Source organism: Nyctibius grandis, chromosome 3, assembly GCF_013368605.1.
Source record: "Nyctibius grandis isolate bNycGra1 chromosome 3, bNycGra1.pri, whole genome shotgun sequence".
Taxonomy (NCBI): Eukaryota; Metazoa; Chordata; class Aves; order Nyctibiiformes; family Nyctibiidae; genus Nyctibius; species Nyctibius grandis.
The window spans coordinates 64,389,589-64,412,489 of record NC_090660.1 but is presented as its reverse complement, the minus strand read 5'-3'; the positions used below and the strand labels follow the sequence as shown (position 1 = coordinate 64,412,489).

The 22,901-nt window shown below is 37.6% G+C and overlaps 1 protein-coding gene and 1 non-coding gene across 2 annotated transcripts in view; both read left to right on the top strand.

Moving 5' to 3' along the window:
* The window catches only part of CCDC178 (coiled-coil domain containing 178), a 179,131-nt gene that overhangs the window by 25,150 nt on the left and 131,080 nt on the right, over nucleotides 1–22,901 (top strand). The window contains exons 9-14 of the mRNA XM_068397234.1: nucleotides 855–946; nucleotides 1,068–1,204; nucleotides 7,968–8,151; nucleotides 13,575–13,637; nucleotides 17,399–17,560; nucleotides 20,912–21,025. Coding sequence (XP_068253335.1) covers nucleotides 855–946; nucleotides 1,068–1,204; nucleotides 7,968–8,151; nucleotides 13,575–13,637; nucleotides 17,399–17,560; nucleotides 20,912–21,025 — 752 coding nt within the window. The remainder of the gene's footprint in view (nucleotides 1–854; nucleotides 947–1,067; nucleotides 1,205–7,967; nucleotides 8,152–13,574; nucleotides 13,638–17,398; nucleotides 17,561–20,911; nucleotides 21,026–22,901) is intronic.
* Nucleotides 3,402–3,472, top strand: TRNAG-CCC (transfer RNA glycine (anticodon CCC)). The gene has a single exon. It is a non-coding gene; the product is annotated as a tRNA-Gly (tRNA).

Here is a 22,901-nt window from a genome sequence, read left to right as displayed (position 1 = left end):
AGCCATACAAGGACATCGGCAGAATGCTAGAAGTACGACACAGCTATGACATTCTGGACTGGATAACAAGACAAAGCCTGTATTGTTTCCCTCCTTAGCTGCTGGAACATAGTCACAAAGTATCATCTTATGTAAATCTGCTGTTCAACAGATCCTAAGGTAGCAGTAGGAAATTACATGCCATTTAGAGTACCTGTGTACTAATTCTGTCCTGATCTTCCCACATGTATTCTCTACCCTTATGCTAACATCCTTGTAAACCCTCATTCTTCTTGGACACACTTGTTGTCTAGTCATATGGAGATTGTATAGGTAAGTTCTACCAGGATAGCTGTCTTGTTTCAGCCTCTGCAGAGGAAAAAGAGGTGAAGGAAACAAAGTTCATTAGGCTCAGTGTGAGTAGGCATGCCTTTATCTAAAGCCACTTCAGATGTTTTCCTTGTTGTGTAGGTGCTTGTTTCCCTAACATCCTCATTTTTCCTTAATCTCCAGTGATTGATCCATCATTGAATCTCTGTATGAATCTATATTAAGTAGATAGGTATACTGAGATATTAAGGAAAATCTTGAGGCTGAGAGGAACTTAAGGTATTCTGCTTAATTATACCACATATGTCATGTATGAATTAGCAGGCTGTGAGTGTGTGCTTACTGATACTGTGAAGTTTAAAGATTCTGCTAGGATACATCACAATGGCAATGTGCATATGAATAATATAGCATGAAATATCTGTAGTTACTGTTTAATAGCCTTCTTTTTAAATTTATTTTTTAAATGTGTTGTTTAATTATTACAAAGAAATATAGAAGATATTTGTATTACTTACTTACTTTACAAAATGTGTTCTAGATAGAAGATTTGAATAATAAAATAGCTGCCCAAGGAGATGAGAGCATAAAAATATCAGATGCTTCTTCTGAAGTGATTAAAGCTGTGGAAGAATTAGTAAGTTTTTATTGTTTTTATAGAAATGAAGTAAAAATGCTTGAATACTTGCATTTTCTGTGTTGGCTTGAAATAATTTCAGCTTATGCTAAAAGTGTCTTAATGTTTTTATGTTCATTAGAAATCCACCAGGGAAAGTGATCTACAGAATAAAAAGCAAAAGCTTCGCAATACTAATGAAGCATTGGACATTTTGAAATGTGAAAATGAAGAACTTGAGGGAGAAAATGAACGTTTTTTGCAAAAAATCAGAAATAGGTAATGCCCGCAATATAAATATAGGAAGCAAGCGTTATTTTTTTCACTGAAAGCATACCTATAAAAGTGAACCTTGTTTTTATTTTAAATCTGTATGTAATTTAACTTTTCAATAATTAAAAATCACTTCAGGCTGAAATTTATCATCTAACTTTTTTGCCCTTCACTTGAAAGGAAATAACTAAAATTCTGCAAAAGACAAAATAAATACTTTGACAAAATAAATACTTTGACAATTAAAATAAGGCAACTTGGCACTGGTGAGGCCGCACCTCGAATACTGTGTTCAGTTTTGGGCCCCTCACTACAAGAAAGACATTGAGGTGCTGGAGCGTGTCCAAAGAAGGGCAATGAAGATGGTAAAGAGTCTAGAGCACAAGTCTTATGAGAAGCCCCTGAGGGAAGCCGGCTCTGAGGCTCCCAACATAAGAAGGACATGGACCTGTTGGATCGAGTCCAGAGGAGGGCCACGAAGATGATCAGAGGGCTGGAGCACCTCTCCTATGAAGACAGGCTGAGAGTTGGGGTAGTTCAGCCTGGAGAAGAGAAGGCTCCGGGGAGACTTCATAGCAGCCTTCCAGTACCTGAAGGGGGCCTACAGGAAAGATGGAGAGGGACTTTTTACAAGGGCATGTAGTGATAGGACGAGGAGTAACGGTTTTAGACTGAAAGAGGGTAGATATAGATTAGATATTAGGAAGAAATTCTTTCCTGTGAGGGTGGTGAGACACTGGAACAGGTTGCCCAGAGAAGTTGTGGATGCCTCCTCCCTGGCAGTGTTTAAGGCCAGGTTGGATGGGGCTTTGAGCAACCTGGTCTAGTGGAAAGGTGTCCCTGCCCGTGGCGAGAGTGTTGGAACTAGTCACTAAATTCCCCAAAAGAAGATTAGCTGTACTTCTACCCATTTTAAGAAACAATCAGATGAATATTTTTTTACGTTTCCAGTGTTGGCTGTTTCAAAACTTCCCTAGAGAAAGTGAGTAGTTAGTTGCCCAGCGTCCTTTTTTTCAATATTTTAGAATATGCGTTACTTTCTTCACCAAATTTGTTTCTGGTAGATAATTTTTTTTCCTACATAGTCTACTGTAAGTATTGTTCATATGAGGATGTTAGGGGATATGTGGAAACATTAAAAGTGCTTAATTAGAAGAACCGCATGTGTCATGAAGTATTGGATTTGTAAGTCTTCTACATGTGGAATTTGCAAGATTAAGTCATCTATCTCTGATGCAATAATTAATGAGACCTGTTTCAGAATCAGGTCACAAAACCATCTGTAGAAAAACTTTCTGTTTTGAAAGTGATGTGGTTGTGGTCTGAATAGTTCAAATCAGTATTATCAGAGACTCTAGGATTCAGAAACTCTGTAATAACTAACCAGAAACCATTACCAAAAGTGTATGGAAATTATTTGTTCAGGGACAGATTTACAACTGAAGTTTCATCTAGTAATCAGAATATCCTGGAATCTCTCTTTGCTGGGTGGAGTATTGTAATTACTCCTGATCCCATCTAAGTATTCGGTCTTTGGTCTCAAGGCATCACATATTGTACCTTCACAAATTCCTCATTTGCCACTGATTCTTCATAGCATTAGTTTCTTGACCTCATTCCTCAGTCTGTCTGTAACTGGTAATCCACTTACTGTTATAACTCTCATAAGTCATGGATAATTCACAGCCCTGGTTGCTACTCACATTGGTACTGTTGGTCTCTATCTGTCTCATTGCTAACCTCACTGGTGTGCAGGAAAGTGTAATCAGCGTGTGTGATAGAGGCAAACCTGTGAAAGTCTAAAGAATAGAACTATTATTACTGTTCAATGAGATGGCTCCTAACTAAATAGTCTTAGACTTGGCAGTACCAGAGTACGTCTGCTTTCATGTTGCCTCCCTTCAGCCAAAAGATCTCTGTTGCTCTTTCTTGTTACCATCTTTGATCGTTACCATCTGGGGAAGATTTGGGCCATTCATATGTGTACTCTCGGCTATATTTTTCCTAACATGCTTGTAGCAGATCTTGATCATCTCCAGTGTTTTAATTCACAAGGAACAATATCTTTTAGATCTATGCAAGAGTCGTCTGTCTCAGCAGTTGAAAAAAGGGCTAGGAATCCTTTGTGTTTAAGGGCTGTCTAAATCAATAACTGACTGTGCAGCACTTTGTAGAGTGCTGATTATGTAGAGGTTGCAGGGAAGCACCAGTGGTGTAGTGGTATCATGCAAGATTCCCATTCTTGTGACCCGGGTTCGACTCCTGGCTGGTGCAGGCAAAACCCTCATCTCCCAATCTGTGTAGCAGCTACAGCGCTACAATTTATAAATAATCAGAACACCCTAAGCTGCCCCAAAAATCCGTGGTTACATCACTGACAGTGTCAGATGGTAGAAGTAATCTCTCCTGTTTCATCTGGAGCTCAGGTTTTTTTGAAGAGCTGTTACACCTCCTGCGATATCTTTGAAAAATTCTTGTATGTGAATTTATGTAAATCAGTCAGTCATGCCTCTAAACACAGAATCTTACAGATATGTGACATTGCTGAAGCTTCTAGGGTCATGTTTTGCATTTTGGAAAGATCATATTGCAGTTTCAGTTCTATTAGGACTGAGTTCCTGTCTCCGTCAGGTTGGTCCACTGCTTGGGAATCACAGTAAGTTGAATCTAGCTATGGACAATCTCTTAATAGAGAAAGGGTAATTTTAATTCATACTACATACATGGTATATGTTAGGTATAGTTCATCAAGATGCATATAGGTAATGTTTTATGTTCTCTTCCTTTGTGCTTCTGTGTTACTTGAGTTTTGGCAAGGGAAATCAAGTTGATGTGGGCTTGCACTGTCTTACAGGTTTTTCAAGGGCTATATAGAAGATACTACTGACTGTAAGACTGTATATTTAGGAACCAGCAGTTCAAATGCACTGGAAGTGGAATGTGCAGAGAGTGTGTGTATGTGTGTGTGTATCACAGAATCACACAGAATCACAGAATGTTAGGGATTGGAAGGGACCTCGAAAGATCATCTAGTCCAATCCCCCTGCCGGAGCAGGATTGCCTAGACCATATCACACAGGAACGCGTCCAGGCGGGTTTTGAATGTCTCCAGAGAAGGAGACTCCACAACCTCTCTGGGCAGCCTGTTCCAGTGTTCAGTCACCCTCACCGTAAAGAAGTTTTTCCTCATATTTAAGTGGAACCTCCTGTGTTCCAGCTTGCACCCGTTGCCCCTTGTCCTGTCAAGGGATGTCACTGAGAAGAGCCTGGCTCCATCCTCATGACACTTGCCCTTTCCATATTTATAAACATTAATGAGGTCACCCCTCAGTCTCCTCTTCTCTAAGCTAAAGAGACCCAGCTCCCTCAGCCTCTCCTCATAAGGGAGATGTTCTACCCCCTTAATCATCTTCGTGGCTCTGCGCTGGACTCTCTCTCGCAGTTCCCTGTCCTTCTTGAACTGAGGGGCCCAGAACTGGACACAATATTGCAGATGCGGCCTCACCAGGGCAGAGTAGAGGGGGAGGAGAACCTCTCTTGACCTGCTAACCACACCCCTTCTAATCCACCCCAGGATGCCATTGGCCTTCTTGGCCACAAGGGCACACTGCTGGCTCATGGTCATCCTGTTGTCCACTAGGACCCCCAGGTCCCTTTCCCCTACATTTCCCCTGTATGAAATAATCCATGAAGTTTAGTCCTTGTGCAGTTAGAAATCTTTGGGTTTTGTAAGGTAATTTATGTTTCCTTCCTTTAACTAAGCAAATGACACCGTGTATTGAAGGAGCTGATCTTTGAGAGAAATATTCTGGCCACTGATTCAGCTAAGGAAATGTGAGATCAGTGCCAACTGTTGTGGGTTTGCAGATTAAGTATTGGAAACAATGTTGTATATCCTGTGAAGCTCCTTACAATACCATTTAGGTTTATCATTTTAATTCAGCAGCTACTCAGTGGTAGTAAACAGTTTCTTTTTCAGGGATCCCATTCTTCTACAAAGAAACATTCCATTGAAGAATATTGAGTTTTAATGATACAGAGGTTGTATTCTGTCAGTCAAACATATCGATGTTTATCTGCAGGTTTTTTGTATTTGATTCAGTTTGTTTTTTGCTAGTCTAATCAAATGGCATTTTAAGTTCACTTCTGTTAAACAGTTCACTTCTACTGAAAGTTTGTATGCAAATAAACTAAAATTGGTTTATGTGACCTAAGAATTCTGCAAATAGCAACATACTTAGGAATTTGATTTCACCAGCTGTATGACTAACCTGTACCACTGCTCTAGTATGAAGTACCCTAGACATGGCCATTTATTATAAGATAGATGAACTGAGACTGTGACCAATTTCAACACTTTCAGATAAAAGGGCTGTTTTCACCACTTTCTTCTCATCCAAAATTAATAGTTCTATATTTGGGAAGAAGGGCCCAAGAAAGCTGGTTAATATTCAAGGATCACCTCCTTCAAGCTCAAGAGCAGTCCATTCCAATAAGTAGGAAGTCAGGCAAAAATGCCAGGAAGCCTGCATGGATGAACAAGGAGCTCCTGGAAAAACTCACACAGAAAGGAAGCATACAGAAGGTGGAAGCAGGGACAGGTAACCTGGGAGGAGTACAGAGACATTGTTTGAGCATGCAGAGATGCAGTTGGATTCAAATGGAATTGGATCTGGCAAGAGATATCAAAAGCAGCAAGAAAGGCTTCTGTAAGTGCATAGATCACAAAATGAAGACTAGGGAAGACTAGGGAAGACTAGTGGGCCCATTGCTGAATGAGGCAGGGAAACGGATGACACAGGACTTGGAAGAGGCTGAAGTACTGAATACCTTCTTTGCTTCAGTCTTTATTAGCAAGAGCCAGCTTTCAGGAATCCCAGGTCCCAGAGACCAGGGGGAAAGGCTGGAGCAAGGAAGATGTACCCTTGGTGGAAGAGGATCAGGTCAGGGAATACTTAAGCAAACTGGACATACATAAGTCCACGGGCCCTGATGGGAGGCACCCATGAGTGCTGAGGGAGCTTGCTGATGTCATTGCAAGGGCACTCTCAATAATCTTTGAACAACTGGGAGGAGTACCTGAGGACTGGAGGAGAGCAAATGTCACTTCTTTGTTCAAGAAAGGCAAGAAGGAGGACCCAGGGAACTACAGGCCAGTCAGCCTCACCTCAGTCCCTGGGAAAGTGACAGACAGCTAATCCTGGAAACAATTTTCTGGGCACACAAGGACAAGAAAGTCGTCAGAAGTAGTGAGCATGGATTCACCAAAGGGGCATAATGCTTGACCAGGTTGATAACCGTCTATGGTGAAATGATTGGCCTGGTAGACAAGGGGACAGCAGTGGATATTGTCTACCTGGACTTCAGTAAGTCTTTAGACACTGTATCCCATTAAGATGCTCATAGGCAAGCTGTTGATATATGGGCTGGATGAGCAGCCAGTGAGGTGGATTGAAAACTGGCCAGGCCCAGAGAGTGATGCTCGTCAGGACAAAGTCTGCTTGGAGGCCAGTAACTAGCGGTGTATCCCAGAGGTCAGTATTAGGTCCAGTCCTGTTTAACGTCTTCATTAATGATCTAGATGATGTGGCAGAGTGTACCCTCAGCAAGTTTGCTGATGACACCAAGCTGGAAGGAGTGACTGGTGTGCCAGAGTCCATGCTGCCACCCAGAGGGACCTCAACAGGCTGGAGAAATGGGCTGAAAGGAACCTCATGGAGTTCAACAAGGAGGAGTGCAAAGTCCTGCACGTGGGGAGGAACAACACCAGGCATCAATATATGCTGGGGGCCACCCAGATGGAAAACAGCTTGGCAGAAAACGCCCTGGAAGTCCTGGTGGACACCAAGTTGAACATGAGCCAGCAACGTGCCGTTGCTGCAAAGAAGGCTAATGGCATCCTGGGCTGCATTAGGAGGAGTGTTGCCCGCAGGTCAAGGGAGGTGATCCTTCCCCTCTACTCAGTACTGATGAGGCCATACCTGGAGTACTTGCCCAGTGCTGGGCTCCCCAGTACAAGAGAGTCATGGACATACTGGAGGGAGTCCAACAAAGGGCCCTGAAGATGATGAAGGGACTGGACCATCTCTCCTATGAGGAATGGCTGAAAGAGCTGGGACTGTTCAGCCTGGAGAAGAGAAGGCTCCAGGGGGATCTTATTAACATATATAAGTACCTGAAGGGAAAGTGCAAAGAGGATGGAGCCAGGTTCTTTTCAATGGTGCCCAGTGACAGGACCAGAGGTGATCGGCACAAACCAAAATACAGGAGGCTCCGTATGAACATCAGGAAACACTTTTTCACTGTGAGGGTGACTGAGCACTGGCACAGGTTGCCAATGCATGTTGTGGGTTCTCCATCCTTGGAGATATTCAAAAGCCATCTGGACATGTTCCTGGGCAACTGTCTCTAGGTGGCCTTGCTTGAGCCAGGGTAGTTGTACCAGATGACCTCCAGAAGTCCCTTCCAGCCTCAGCCATTCTCTTATTCTATGATACAGGTTAACAGTAGAGATATATAGGAAAACAAAGAAATGGATACATATAATTGTTTGATATCAATGAACTATCAGGACTTATACTCATGAATAAGACGACTTTACATTTTTGAGGAAGAGCCTGGTGTTTTCAGCAAAAATAGCAAGATGATAAAATACCGCTTTTGATTTTAAAATGTTTTAGCTTTACTTACTCAATAATGGGTTTTACTTTTATTTTAGTTAATATGCTTTATAAAAAGAAATGTAAAATTTGCTGGTTTATTTCAACAGTTCAAGAAAAAAGAAAGTGTATCAGTCAGAAGTAGAAACTATCTGCAAAAGCATATGTAAGATTGAACAGCAAATAGAAAGGCTAAATGAAGATCTCTGTAATACTGAATTGTCATACACTGAAAAAGAAACGAAGTATGAGGACTTAAAAAAAACCAGAACTGCGGAAGAAGTCTCTTATAAGGTATGTTTTTTTATTTAAATTCATTTTTTAGAGTGGAAGAATAGAAGATAATGATCTTTGTATCAGAGAATTATTGGGCAAGCAACCTGGTATTAAAATAATAATAATTTAAAACAATTATTTTAACTGTGTGTTTTAAAACACTTGAAAAATAGCAAATAACAGTAGTCTCTGGAAGAGAAAATGACTTAGTTCCCAAAATGGTCACAGGTAGCGGCAGGCTAAAAAGTAAACACATTAAATATTCTCAACCATACAAAGATTTTGTTATTCCTAGGTGATTTAAAATGAATACTAACAAATAACAATCTGATTCTTTATGTAACTAAATGATTAGAAGAATTCGTAAATCAATATAGTTTTATTTGATGCTGAATGTAACTAATGAAAATAAAATACTATATTAGAATAATTATTTAATTATTATTTGGATGTCATTAGTTATCTAGAATTGAAAAGTTAGTTCATTCTTATATGGAAGCCTTGCCATGACTATGAAGGCTTACAAGACTTACAAGACACTTGTTTTTTCACTTTACATAATGCTTAATGAATAATATTGTACATATGCATACAGCTTTTAGCACCAGTGTTATTGCAGGGCATAAGATTCAGCATTCAGAAATATGGAAAGAAAACAATACAGGGAATTTTCATGGGTTTTTTCATACCAGGGAGATATAAATAGTGTTTTGCATATTCTTCACTAGAATCTTCTGCTCTACATAAAGTATAGATTGCCTGGAAGGAAAGACTTTCACAGTTTTGTTTTCTGTAGTAATTTTAGGATTTCCTAACTTGTAGTCAGTAAACTTAAGACATTAATAGTATTTTCTATTAATACTATTAATAGAAAATAATAATAGAAATGTAATAGGAAGCATATGACGTGCCTAATATACCTGCCTTCCTTTTCACCTACCTGCTTGCCAAAGGTAAAGGTATGCTCATATACCAGACTGCTTCTGAAAAGCAAAGAGGAATTGTTGGATATGATTTAAGACAGAGCCAGTTAAAAAGCTTATAGAGCCAAGGTAAAAAATAGTAAAACATGAGCTAGAGAACTTCAGAGCTGTTTTTGGAATTAATATGATTGAGTCAGTTTTGTGTTTGTCAAGGCCTTTCATAGTGCCAGGTTGTCTTCTCTTGGATCAAATTTATATTCCTGGCAATATCTGAATTTGCACCATGTGGTTTTGTCCTATAAATAGCTTTTTGGTGTGTTATGGTGCTTTATGGCCATGTGTTTTAATCCTAAATTTGTGTGACTTTTCTGTCTTGTTTGTGTATAAATTTGCCAAGCACCATTTTCTCCACTTTCTCAGTGTTGTGTGCTGAAATATCTACACAAATGGATGTTCATCTGTACAATCCAGGGAATTTACTATGATTCTTCTTATAGTTTAAATATTTAAGGAATGCTAAATCTTAGTCTAAGAAATTAGGATTTTAGAAAGGATTCAGACAAAGCCCCTACTTATTTGCTGTCCTACATCCTGTTTTGGTTTGTGTCTTAATTTATATTTTCCTTTAACTATTAAAAATTAATTTAGAATTGGCAAATTTTTCTTCTATGAATTTTACAGTCACATTTTGGATTTTTGACATCCACAACATTCTGTGATAAGGACTTCAACAGTTTTGTCATGTGAGAAAAATTACTTTGTTTATTTTCTGCCTAGGATGTATGATTTTCTTATAAAGCCCTGGTTCTTACTTTCAAAGACGTATTGGTCAGTCATTCCATGTTCACTTTCTACATGTCACACATGACTTTATAGACTTTTATCATATTCTTCCTCTTTTTCAAGCTGAAGACTCCTAATCTGTTAACCTGTTTAGTGAATGGAAACTGTCCCATGTCTGTCATCCAGTTCTGTTTTCCAGATCTGTTGTTATGGGGAAAGAGCATAGAGTATTCAATACGCAGGCGCGTCTTGGGCATATATAGTGGTATAACAAGGACTTCTGTTTTGTTCTCTATTCCTTTCATAATAATTCTTAACATCATTACATTTATTGTTTTAAATGCAGTGGAACATTATATTCTTCACGATCTTGTTATTGTTTGATTACTAGACAGCTCAGAGTCTGGCATTACATAAAATGAAGACTTTGTCCTAATGTACAAACATACATTAACCTTCATTGAATTTTGTCCTCTGTAAATAAGAAATCCAGCTGGTTTTACTAAGTCATCCCACAAAATCCCCCATTTTCCGTATTGTTTCTGAATAAATTGGAAACCACAGGATCCAGCATGGATACTTGCAGGACCCCACTGTAGCTTACACTGTGAGAACTGGTAATTTGTTTCTCCTATAGGTCTTCTGTCTTTAAATGTGTTCTATAGTCATGTGGAGACTTTTATCCTTAACTCATGGGAAATTAATTAAGGACTTGTTCATATAATACTTTATCAAATACAATTTAGGAGTCCAAGTAGACTGTATCACCCAGATATCTCTTCTTCACATACTCCTTAAATCTTTCAGAAAACTGATGAATTTTGAGGCAGTGCTTCTTAGTCACACTGAGTCCTCTCCTATGCATCAAATTTTCCGTGTGTCAGCTAATTCTTTTTTTCATAATAATTCGTATTATGCGTTTGCTTCTTAGGTCTTTGAAGGTTTTATTTGTTTTGGAATTTGAGCTTTTTTTCCCCTATCATATTTTATTTTCTGAGTGCTTCATGGTAAGTCTGTCCTTAAGTGCTTCTGATCATCTGTTGGCCTTACGTTGTCTCTAGCAGGCTTCCTATCAGATGCGTTTGGAAAAGGACTTGTTTTCTGTCCCTTGCAGGTTTTTCCAAAACCTCTTACTTAGCTTGCCTGATGGTATTTTCAAATGTAAATAGGCAAAGTTCAGGATCTTTTCTGTCTTCCTTTTTTTAGACATAATTTCCATTTTTTCGTCTTTCTGCTAATAGCTGCCCTTCCATTTAGTGGCCTTAATTTTGTTTTTGATATTTCCAAAGTGTCTGTCAAAACTTGGCTTGCATGTGCTTTGAGTCTCCCATGTGATATCTGTAAGTAATCTCTGTCTAACTTGCAAGCATTTTACTCTTTTAGCTGTTCCTCATAAAGTTTTTGATAAAGTCCTCTGATTTTTATTAAAAAATTATTTTTTAATTTGACTGTAGTGTTACTTTTTTGGTTTTGTTGTTCCTTAAACTCTCTTCTCAAGTCATAGTGTTAACAACCTGGGCATGTAGTCAGTCAGAAATGTATCTCAAAGCTATACATTTATGGTTGGAGATGGAATTTCATTCTATAGGTATTCTGGTTTACTTGGGCTACAAAGATGATTAGAGGACTGGAGCATTCCTCTTATGAGGAAAGGCTGAGAGAGCTGGGTCTGTTTAGCCTGGAGAAGAGAAGACTGAGGGGGGATCTTATAAATGCTTACAAATACCTTAAGGGCAGGTGTCAAGAGGATGGGACCAGACTCTTCTCAGTGGTGCCCAGTGACAGGACAAGGGGCAATAGGCACAAACTGAAACATGGGAAGTTCCTTCTTAATATGAGGAAAAAGTTCTTTACTTCGAGGGTGACAGAGCAGTGGAACAGGCTGCCCAGGGAGGTTGTGGAGTCTCTTTCTCTGGAGATATTCAAAACCCGGCTGGACACAATCCTGTGCAATGTGCTCTAGGTGAACCTGCTTTAGCAGGGGGTTGGACTAGATGATCTCCAGAGGTTCCTTCCAGCCCTAACCATTCTGTGATTCTGTGATTCTGTTTGCACAACTTCTATGTGAAGCCTTTACTAGTGGTCCTGCTTTCAGTGGTAAGATTGCTTTCTAGCACCACTCAAGTTGCTTCAGTGACCTTGTTAATGAATACCTCCATTCCTACCACTTGCAGAATGAACATTCTGTCAACAACTTTAACATTGCTATATTTAGTCTTAGTTACCATAAATTAGCAAAAATATTGTGTTTATAACAATTTAAAGCATATGTATACACATGAAGACATACACAGGGAAGATGACCAGTTGCAAGAGCTATTTGCTAGGTAAAAGTTAGTGTGAATGGAGTGGACAGAAGCTAAGATACCTCTCTACCTAAGCAACAGTTGAATAGTGGTATATTTTGAATATGATCATATAAATGAAGGTACAATATATAGCTGACTGCCTGGTCTCTGCTGATATTCAGTGAGAGAAATTACCCCCTGGTGTGCCTGAAAAAAGTGTCTGACTGTAACCACCAGTTAAACTGTATCCTTGGGCTACTAAATAGAGTTAGAAATATGTTCATTCAATCACCAAGTGTTATCATTAGCCATTCAAAGTGTTGCTGCATTTTGGAGAGTAGTTCAGATGCCACAGTTTGTCTAATAGACTCAGAGATTTGGATCCAAATAGACTATAAGCACGTGTGGGCAAGGAGGTGTGAGGGGGAGAGAAGGACCATGGGCACGAATTGTTGCTTGGAGTTATCCTTGGAGCAAATGTATAAACTTTCATCTGGAAAGAAAGGCTTTTACTCATTGATTACAGGATGCATTTTCCACATGAACACTGATGTCTGTCACTTCTATTTCTTTGAAGTTCCTAATAATCTTTGGGATTTGGGGTTTGAGAATATATGGGGATGTTTGGCACCTGTTTTTGTATTTTCTTATGTATGTGGCATCTGGGGGATGTTTATGACCTCCTTATGCAGGAACCTCTCTCTCCAAGTGCTGACAGCATATGCATTTCCAAAGTGCAGATATGAATGTGAATAAAACATCTTGAATAAATACATTTCAATAATAGAATTGAGTCTGTTTCTTGCTTTACTATTGGCCATGTTGTGCCTAGTTTGCTTAAATAATGTTTGCCGTTCCCTAAATTCACTTAAAAATGAAACAGAAAGCGCTAATTAGGGTTTGACTTAGACTCTAATCAGGTATAGTTATGATGGTCTGCAAATCTGACATACATTATATTAGAGGTTTTCAAGGCACAAACTAGAATATGCTATATAACTGTTACCCTAGAAGTAATGTGAGTAGGATAGTCATATAAAAAAGTGGTAAAACATGTTCAGGTTTTTACTAGAAATTACAAATAAAAGTCTCATCATATAAAATATAGAAGGCACTGAGATTTTAAAATTTGGAACACTTGATGTTCAATATCCATTTAGGTAAGCCAGCTCAGCTTCTTCATGTATTTAATTATTTTAAGCTACCAAAAATAAATTACATTAAATCTAGAAAATATTGTTGCTTTTCTTATAGTATGGTCTACATTTATTCACCTCTTGTGCCTGAGAGTCTGTTGTAATTTACTTTTTTAGTATAGTTTTATTATACTTGAGAAAAAATGTAAAAGCTATGCTCATCCTTACTCTGATGTTAGTGTTAAATTTTCATTGCTGTTGTCCATTAACTTGTTTTCTTATGCATTGTGTATGGCTTTTTTTTTCCTAAGAATTTGGAGCGGAATCTTAAAAAAAAAATTCAAGATCAGAAAGGAGTTTGGAAAGTGACTCAGGTAAACATGACGGTAACGATTTTACTTCAAATCTAAATTCTTCTTCTACCTTCTTTTTTACTTTCTACCATGAATTAACTTTGAATACCTTGTGACCAACTCACATAGAAGGCTAATGGGGTTTGCTAAGTAATGATGCCTGCTGTTTAACAACTAGGAAGATTTAAATACTCATGAAAACATGAAACACTTCATTTGTATCCCAGTTATTCACAATAATTCCCAGTTTGCTTTAAAAGATAAAAAAACTTTAGTAATAATCCATATATGCAGTGACATTATCATTTGAATTTGTATATCTTTCTTACTTCAGTTTCTGTAGAAAGTGCAATCAGGCCCTTACCATACCTTATATTGATGCATGCATATGTCAAACAGGGTGGCCCTAACATCATTTATTTTCTCCTGGTGTGAACCGCCAAATTCACACAACACAGTTTGGTGTCCCTTTTTAGATTGTCAAATGCAGCTCTTTTCTTCTGGACTTCAGTGATGTTTTTCAACCATCCTCAGGCAAGTGTGGATATTTCTTCAGCTTCTCTGACTGAAATCCCGAGATTGGCATCACCAAAAGGGGTATTCCATCTATATCCATCCTTTGGCAGTTGGATTCCATCAGCTGTCTTCTGCAAGAGCATGGATAATGGTCATATTCAAACTGTTGTAATAACTACCAGGTCTTAAAGCCTCAAGCAAGACACTGAATGGAAGCTCCAGGACTATTTTCTGAAGAAGCCCTTAATCTCTGCATTCAGTGTTACCACCAAGAGATAGGAGGCCTTAAAGTGGGATTGTCAGAACAAAGCTCTGGCTTCTGTCTGAGCAGCTACTTTCCAGAGATCACTCCATTGTTCCCTGTGATGCCAGAAAATCAAAGTCAATGTTTCCTTCAAAGCTTCAATTTAATAACACAGAGACCTTTATGATACAGAAGACCTGGCAAAATCAGCAACTGCTGACCTTGCTGTTGGTACTGACCTTGCTGTTGGTACTGACCTTGCTGTTTGTTAGTGGTGCCTGCCTGCAAGATAAGGGCAAGTAATAGATTTCTAGTTGCTATTGTTGGGCACATCCTGTGAGGACATGGGATACAGTGATAACAACCACACCAACCCTGAGCCACTACTGGCTGAAACAGATTCTTTGCAAGAAGTAAAAGCATTGCCTTTTTCTTATATAAAACTTGATGCCAGATAAACAATACAATTAATGACTTTCTTCTTACCCAAGATCCCTTTAGTAACTGGAAAAGATCTCCTGTGATGCATCATTAGCACGCCACTCTATAACCCATCCTGAGAGTCCTTTCATAGTTGGTGAGTGCCATTGAGATTCATCTCTTCTTTCCTATGGAGACATGTAATACCTTGGAAAAAGTATTTCTACTGTTAACGCTCCCACTCTCACCATTAGGAGATATAGGATTGTTAGGCTCCATTGCTCCTTCCTGCTCATCCTGAGATGAATACTCACGTGCTGTGAGTGTTCTGATGTTGGATTCTGATCCAACATCATGTGGGATCAAAATAACATTGCCAGAACAGGAAGGAGGCATTGCAGTCTTTTACTGCAAGTCTTTGCATCAGAAACACCCTTTGTCAATGGTCTCAGATAGGAGAGATTTACTCTGAGAGATATTAGAGGCTATTTTTCTTTAGAATTGAATGTTGGATTTACTGTGATGATCAGAAGTCCTCCTGAGATTTTTGTTCCTTTTTTTTTTTTTTTTTTGAGGGAGAATCCTGGACCTTTTTTTATTTGCTTCTGGACATTCACAGTCTCCATTTTGATTTTGTTATGAAGCTTTTTCTCTTCCTTTCTGTGACTCTGAACTGTGCCAGAGGTCAATAGCAGAATCTACATCTCCCATTTCTAGGAAGACAAGCCCTAAGAGAGATCTTGCAATTTCTGTTTGTCCCAAGCATTAACAGAAAAGTGTTCCTCTTCTAAGCCAGTCCTCCATCACATGCAATTGTAGTTGATGCACAACTTCCCTCTGATTCTCAGGCTTTGCTTCAGAAAAGGCTGACGGGAACGTTTCTGGGCCTGACTGCCACAGCATGACAGACTTGATTTGGTGCTTCTAAAGATCTTCCTCCCTTTTTCGTATTCAGTACTGATCCTTTTCTATTATTCATTGAAACTAAAAATCTACTTTCTTTCTCTTGATTCTTGGTAAAGATCCTCAGCGGCAACGTTAGCCCACTTCTTTCCTTTTATAGACAGAAGCAAAAGAACACTTTCCTAATGGGAAGTAAATGTTGTGCTCAGAACTGCTTTTTTCAGTGTAGTTCATGATTTTTTTCGGGATAAAGAGGTTCTTGAGATGCATCTTGTACTTCTTGTAAGGTGGTTTTAAAGTTCTGTTTCAACTAAATCTGTTTTTTCTGTTTTTCTTCCAAAGTCTCATTTCTCTGGGTTAGTCAACCTTCATATCCTTGCTGTCAAGAGGTTTTTTCTTACTAATAGGACAAAACTGAAGATGATGTCAAAGGATGTTGAAAGTGCAAAAGCTATCATTAACTAGTGACTGTCAAAGTGCATAGAAGTTTAGATGAAGGTCTGTTCTGAGGTAGCCAAAGGGAATCTCCTGATACCATCTGAGTATAAAGCAAGAGAGATCCAGAAATGTTAGTGGTTTTCTGGGAAGATTGTCTATTCCACCTACCAACCATGTTGTCACCTGGAACATCATCCATAACTTCACCTAATATTCTATTGGAATGCAGAAATTACGCTGCATTTACTACTTGAAACACTCCTGGTAAGGATAACTATGTTTGTAGACTATGATTTAAAACTTGAAAAAGGAGTTAGTTACCACCTAGCATAATACTTTGAGAACAGTAAGTCACATGTATGGTCATTCCTTGCCCTCTTTCCCATAATTTTCTTGGCTTATTTTAGTCTGCTCTACAGCTGAAAGGAATTAAAAATGTTGCCAGCTGTGTTCCACTTTAAATATATACAGACGTGTGTGTGTGTGTGTATCTCAATATCAGATGTTGTATATTCACTCTCTGCTACACAGTTAAATAATTATTTGAGTTCAAGTGATAGTGAATTTGGGATATTAGAAATTGTAAGTTTATGTAAGACCTGCCCATTCTGAAGAACACAGCTGCTGGTACATAGTATTTTTCTTTCTCCTTCTTTATTTCTTTGGGTGGAGGGGAGAAGTTTGGAGTGAATGTATGCTCGATCTTGTATTTCCCAATCTTGAAGGGTGTTCATGTATTCTGCAAAGATTTTGTTCCTTTTCACTCTGCAGTGTTTTCCTTCTCGTTTTTCACTCTTTTTTTTTTTTACTAATAGGACGTGCCTATGGTCATTACATTTCCCATCAGAAAAGATTTTCACTCTTGACCTCTGGACATTAGTATTTATAATTTTAATTTCTCTTTTATAGAATTCTTTTCTACTATTTGCTTAAATAGTACTGTAAATTCATTGTCTGCTTCAATGTAATTTTTGCATTTCCTAATCTTTCTTGCTGATTCCTCTGCTGTATTTGTGTTTGCCAGTTCTTCTGGCTGTTCAGCTTCCCTTATTCAAAGGCTTCTGACATATGCTGACTCAATGGCCAACATTTCCTTTGTTTCTAAGACATTTTTAATCACCTTATGATGTATTTGTTAACTTTTGGTCTATTCATGGTGTTTACTTAAGAGTATAAATTTTCTTTCAGGTTTGGATTTTTCGTGTTCTACTTCTGCTTTTGAAATACTGAAAGCTAATTCTGTATATATTTTAATAAACAGGCCAGGATTAAAGCAATATATGATGAGCTAGAGGAAAAGAAAAAAGAGAAACCCAGGAAAAGAGTGGAAGATATGAAGAGGATAGAAGAGACTGAGAGACAAGTAGCTGATCTGGAAACAAAATTTAAAAGAAATAAGGATATATTTAAAAACAACCATGAGGTAAAAGTAGTAGATTCTGGACCACTCACTAGCATATTTTTTTGTCATTATTAGAAAAAAATAAGAGAAAACAGAAGTCCATAGCTCAGAAGAGTTGGATTTTGCAGCTGTGCAGTTCTGCTGTGATGCAACATAACAAAACACAACATAATTCCAGCCTTATTTTTTATCTTTGTTGCTTTCTGCATTAGAAAAATCTTTCTGTTTCTTTTAACCGCTGTGGTCTTTTTTCTTGCAAAAGGGAAGACTGTTTGGTACTTGCTTGTTTCCTTTGTACTTTGCTTATAAGCTAAAGAGAGCAACAAGTGTATAAGCCCCCAGCTGTGGCATGCCTGAGACCTACTTCACTTCCCTGCTTTATGGGTGATACTGATGAAAATGTTTTTCCTTCCTCTCATGAAAGGTCTGTTTTGTATAATAAGAAAAAGGAGCAGAAGATTTTTGTATTAAAAACAAGTCCTCAGTTTACTTGAATTGACTTAATTAAATACACGCTTCCAAGCATTTCTTTTGCTTCTGATAGAGCATTCCTACTGTTATAGTATGACATGTTTTGATTGACCTCTCTATCATCTTGAAAGTATGGCCAAAGAGCCATTTTCCTCCAGTTGTCCAGTCATGACCTAGTCGCCTGTTCCCCATATTTGCAGGGTATACTAGTGGTGTTAACCTTCCCTGAGGTTAAAAACTTGGGAAAATTTTCAGAGAAAATAATCTTTTGTCCAGACCTGCTCAAAGGAGTAACAGGAATACTCACTAAACTTGTATGGCTGAGAAACATTTATTTCATTATTACACTTTCCTCTTTTAGATCTAGTGATCTTTTAGATCTTTGAAAGCTTTGCTTATATGGAATGCTACAACAGTGGTAATAGAGAGCAGAGTGCAAAGTGGACAATGTTATCTAAATAAATTACTGTTTGGAAACAAGGTATTACAATGATGGATGCTTTTCAAAAATACCTGATAGCAGGTAGATCAGTTCATTAGTAGTCCTACAAACATGAGACCTTAACTAGGTAGACGATCATTTCCTTAAGCGATGCTTAAGGAAATGACCCCTGCCACCTCAACAAACATCTGTAGAAACAGACCTTATTGTTCTGAAATGATGTGGAAATATTCAAAATCTGAACCCTAGTTTACTAAAAGATGTAATGTCTGTACATTTTATTGAAGGAAAACCTTCAAGTAAAACCATTCAGTCTTTCTTTTGCAGAATTGTTTGGAATGCAATTTATTCACAGGTTTTTTTTTTTTAAATTAAGAGCATTTCCGTACCTTTGCTTTATCCTTTTTGTATGTTGTCTTCTTGAGCGGGTGCTATTCCTTTTGTTCTTTTGGGAAATGGCTCTGAAAATGACTGGAAACATGGGAAAAATTTCAATTGTTTTCAGTCTTTTATCATGAATGAAACAGAGTTTGGCTTTCACACTGCTAATTGTACAAATCAGCAACACTGAAGTTGGGGGCTGTCCGTCTATCCTTACGCTTAAATGCAGCTTTGCCTACTACTCAAAGCCTTTGTTCTGTATGCCACCATGAAATATGTGCAAATCCTTGCAAACAAGTCCTTCCAAGTGTGAGCTGCCCCACGCTGTATGAATAGGTGGGCATGCATTGTTCACTGTAACAAGCAGTTTTACAATCTAGGGAAGATATTTGAAGCTTCCCGGCTTTTGGCAAAGGAAATAAGCGTCTTAGGGACCTGAATTGTTAATACAGTAATCAGTGTGAAAAAAGCAATTATTTCCCAAGTGTCTGAAAGAGGAGGGTGTTTTCACTGGACCTTACTGCCAGAAAAGAAAAAGCAAAATGCTTTCACTTTTGTTTCCAAATCAATAGGAAACAAAACTAGCTATTGATGGTTTATGTCCAGAACTAAGGATAGGAGTTTTCAATAAGCCATATGCTTCTTATAGAACATTCTCAGAATCAAGCAAGATGCACATCTTTTGACTCTGTTCAGTTTAGATACAGGACTTTTTATTTTTGCTCAAAGCCCAGATACAAGAATTACTGCTGCCTCAGCGAGAAGTTTTTTGTTGCGGAATCAGTCTGTAGGTTTGTAGTTCAGTTATCCAACTGTTAATAAATAGCTTGGCACAGGAGATTGTCTTCTCCAGTTTTTTAGTGTTACTCTATTTGAAGGGTTCTTGACGTAGTCTGCGTATAGCAATACTTCACCATTTTTGGAGGAGAGATGGAGGATGTTGAATAGTTTGAGTTCAGATAATGGATTATGTGGTAGTTTATTTTTGATGCAGGTTTAATAAGTCAAATTGAAAAATTAAAAAAAAAAGATTCCTCTAATAGCTAATAGTATTTTCAAAACAATGCGTTAATGGCAGTGACTAATGTCTGTAGCCCTTCCCCAACTAAAACTAAGTAGAAACAATGTGACAAAGATCACCTCATTAGTTTCCTGGAAACCTAGAGAGGTGTGGTGTAAGTTATACATCATGGTCTATAGCTGTGTATTTGCTTCTGTTTTAAAAGCTTGGAAACAGAGTTTGCACAAGCAGATTTGTATATGAATGATATGTGAAAGATATTGGTAATTTCAAGGAAGAACTTTCTCATTGATTAAAGGTTTAAATTATTTTTTTGAGAATGGAAATATTAATACTTATTTTCATATTCTTTGTTATATAGCCTAAATGTAATTTAAATCTTTGAATAATATAACTTATACAATTCATATAAACATATTTAGTAATGTAAAATTTTCTTTATTACATGTGTTAATAAAAATTTCTGTCATTTACTATTTGTTGCTTACGCTAGTGATGCAAACGAAATTAATACAATAGAAAAGAACTGTTTTTCTTGAGGTGCTAATTAATAATAGAATGGATTAATGAAAAATATAAAAATGAGATCCCCCAATATTTTATTTTCTTTCTTCTTCCTCCTTTTGTTAGCTGTCCTTAACTGTATTTTTCATAAGTCATAATAAGTTATAACCATTTATTCTGCCCTTTATAAAAATTCCATGGAAGCTATTCCAAATAAATATTTTGATTTCAGAAGTTTATTTGTAATTTTCATGGCAGAAAGAAAGTAAATATACATAAGGACCAAAGTAAGCAGTGATATTTTGCTGTAAGATGATAAACACTGTATGAAGTAGCAGAGATATTTTCTATTTTTAATGTGCATGTTTTCATTCAAAGTGTAGAGCGTATAAACCTACATGACGGAAAAATGGGTATGGAAGGGAAAACAAAAGTAAGCTTAAGAATGGTGACTGTTAAAGTATTTAATGACTAATATATTTTCTGATTTCTATAAAATGTAGAACAATAACTTTTTAATACTAACACATCTGTTTATACATAAACTCTCCAGAAGCTGTCCTGTTTGGAGAAGAGAGTACAAGAGCTAGTTAAACAGCAGAAGCAAACTGAACAACAACTGGAACAAAAAAGAAGTATCATGCAACAACAATTAAATGATCTACAGGTGAATAATTTAATGCTTGTATGGCTTTTATATATGCTTAATCTCAAAGGTTAGGTTGTCATTTCTACACAGTTGCCTTGGAACTATATACATACATCGAGGGTATGTACTATTTTCTATCTGTCTCTTGCTTGAACTAACCTATGAGGTCCATAGCCTTGAGACAGTGTAAAGTACAAAGTAGAATTGATATTGGGGTCATTGACAAGTCCTTTGCTTTCTTCATTTGCTACACTGGCTCAGGTTGCTTGAGGGGCTTTAGAAATGCAATGCAGAAAATCAATAAAGGACGAAAAAGATTCTAGTACAATAGGAAGTGCTTGCTGGTTGCGTGTTTGCTCAGCAGATGGCATCTTTTTGTAAATGATGGTTTATATCTGCTGTATCAGGTACTAAACTGTATAATCCACCGAAGGGAATTATTGAATTTCATTACTGAACACTATGCTTTATATAAACATGTTTATAAGCATTAGAAGAAACAAGCATTTTCTTTCTAAGATTCTGTTCATTTTTATTATTCTTTCATTTGCATATTGTATAAACTTAAGTTAGATACTACAGCATCAAAGATGGGTCATATAGATTAAAAAAAGAAAAATAAAAGCTTTCATATTGTTCAGAGTAGCTTTCATCAATCTCGTAATTTCTACTGAAAAATTCTGAGACTTCCTATATATGACAGAATCTTAAATGAAGCATTGGAAAATTCATTGATTCACACATGTTTCTAAATTTGGTGGGGAAGTTGGCGTTTATACATCCCTTTCTCTTAAAGATTTTGCTCTACCAAACTGCAGGTTTACCAATAGATCTTAGAACATGTGGAAATGACTGATGAGTCAGCATACAGATAATCAGTAATTCTACAATATTTTTCAGTGCATTTATTTCCTATTCTTTTTATTGTTATTTTTAATGCTGCCTCTCCTAGTAACTGTAAATAACTGTATCCATTAGTTACTTGAGCAATATTTGAGTTGGTGTTCTGGAGGAGTATTAGAGGAGTGTTCTGGGTAAGTGGAATAAAACAATGTACAAAGCCTATTTTATGAGATCTGTAGAGCTCTGAACTGGTAACAATAACTGGATACCTTAAATGTTGCGTTCTTAGAGCCTGATATAGTTCCTTGATCATAGCAACTGAAGTTTTGTAAAAGGGAGGCTTTATAAAAGGGGCTGTCTTATTTTTAACAATAACTCATATTTCTAGCTATGCAGGGTCACACTATATGATTCTGTTAATCATGTTATATTGTTTTTAAGGAAAAGTTGTTTAAAGTTGTATTCGGAGATTTTAGTGCTCTCCCATGATTAAGACATTGGCTTGTTTAAAGCTTGTCCAGTGTGTAGCTTAAATGATGTTATGGAAGAGATGTCCATGATTCCATAGTATTCTTAGTACAGGAGTAACATAGTCTCCAACTTCCAACTAATCAAGCAATTCACCCAATCCTTCATAGTTTATCTATTTTAGGACAAGATGAATCACACCCTGGAGGCTTCTGCATCTCACATTTGAATTTGAAGTGACCTAAATGTCTGCTGTCATTTAAGTGTCTAAAAGCTAGATACCTAGATAAGAGCGTATGAATTCTACCCCATGATACACCAGTAGTCTTGTTCAGCAGCTATGAATGAAGAATAGGCAGCTGAATGACCAAGCGCCAAGGGACTCATTCAGCTTAGGCAGGATACTGGACTGTTAACCACTACAGCAAGCCATAAGGAGCAGATATTCAGTCTGTCAATATTTGGATCACAGAATGTAGAGTATCTCACCGTTTTTGTTTGTTCTAAAACCTGATTGCAAATTCTCATGTCTTCTGTAATAGGTACCAGATTGCACTGACTCAATGGCTAGTATTCCATATAC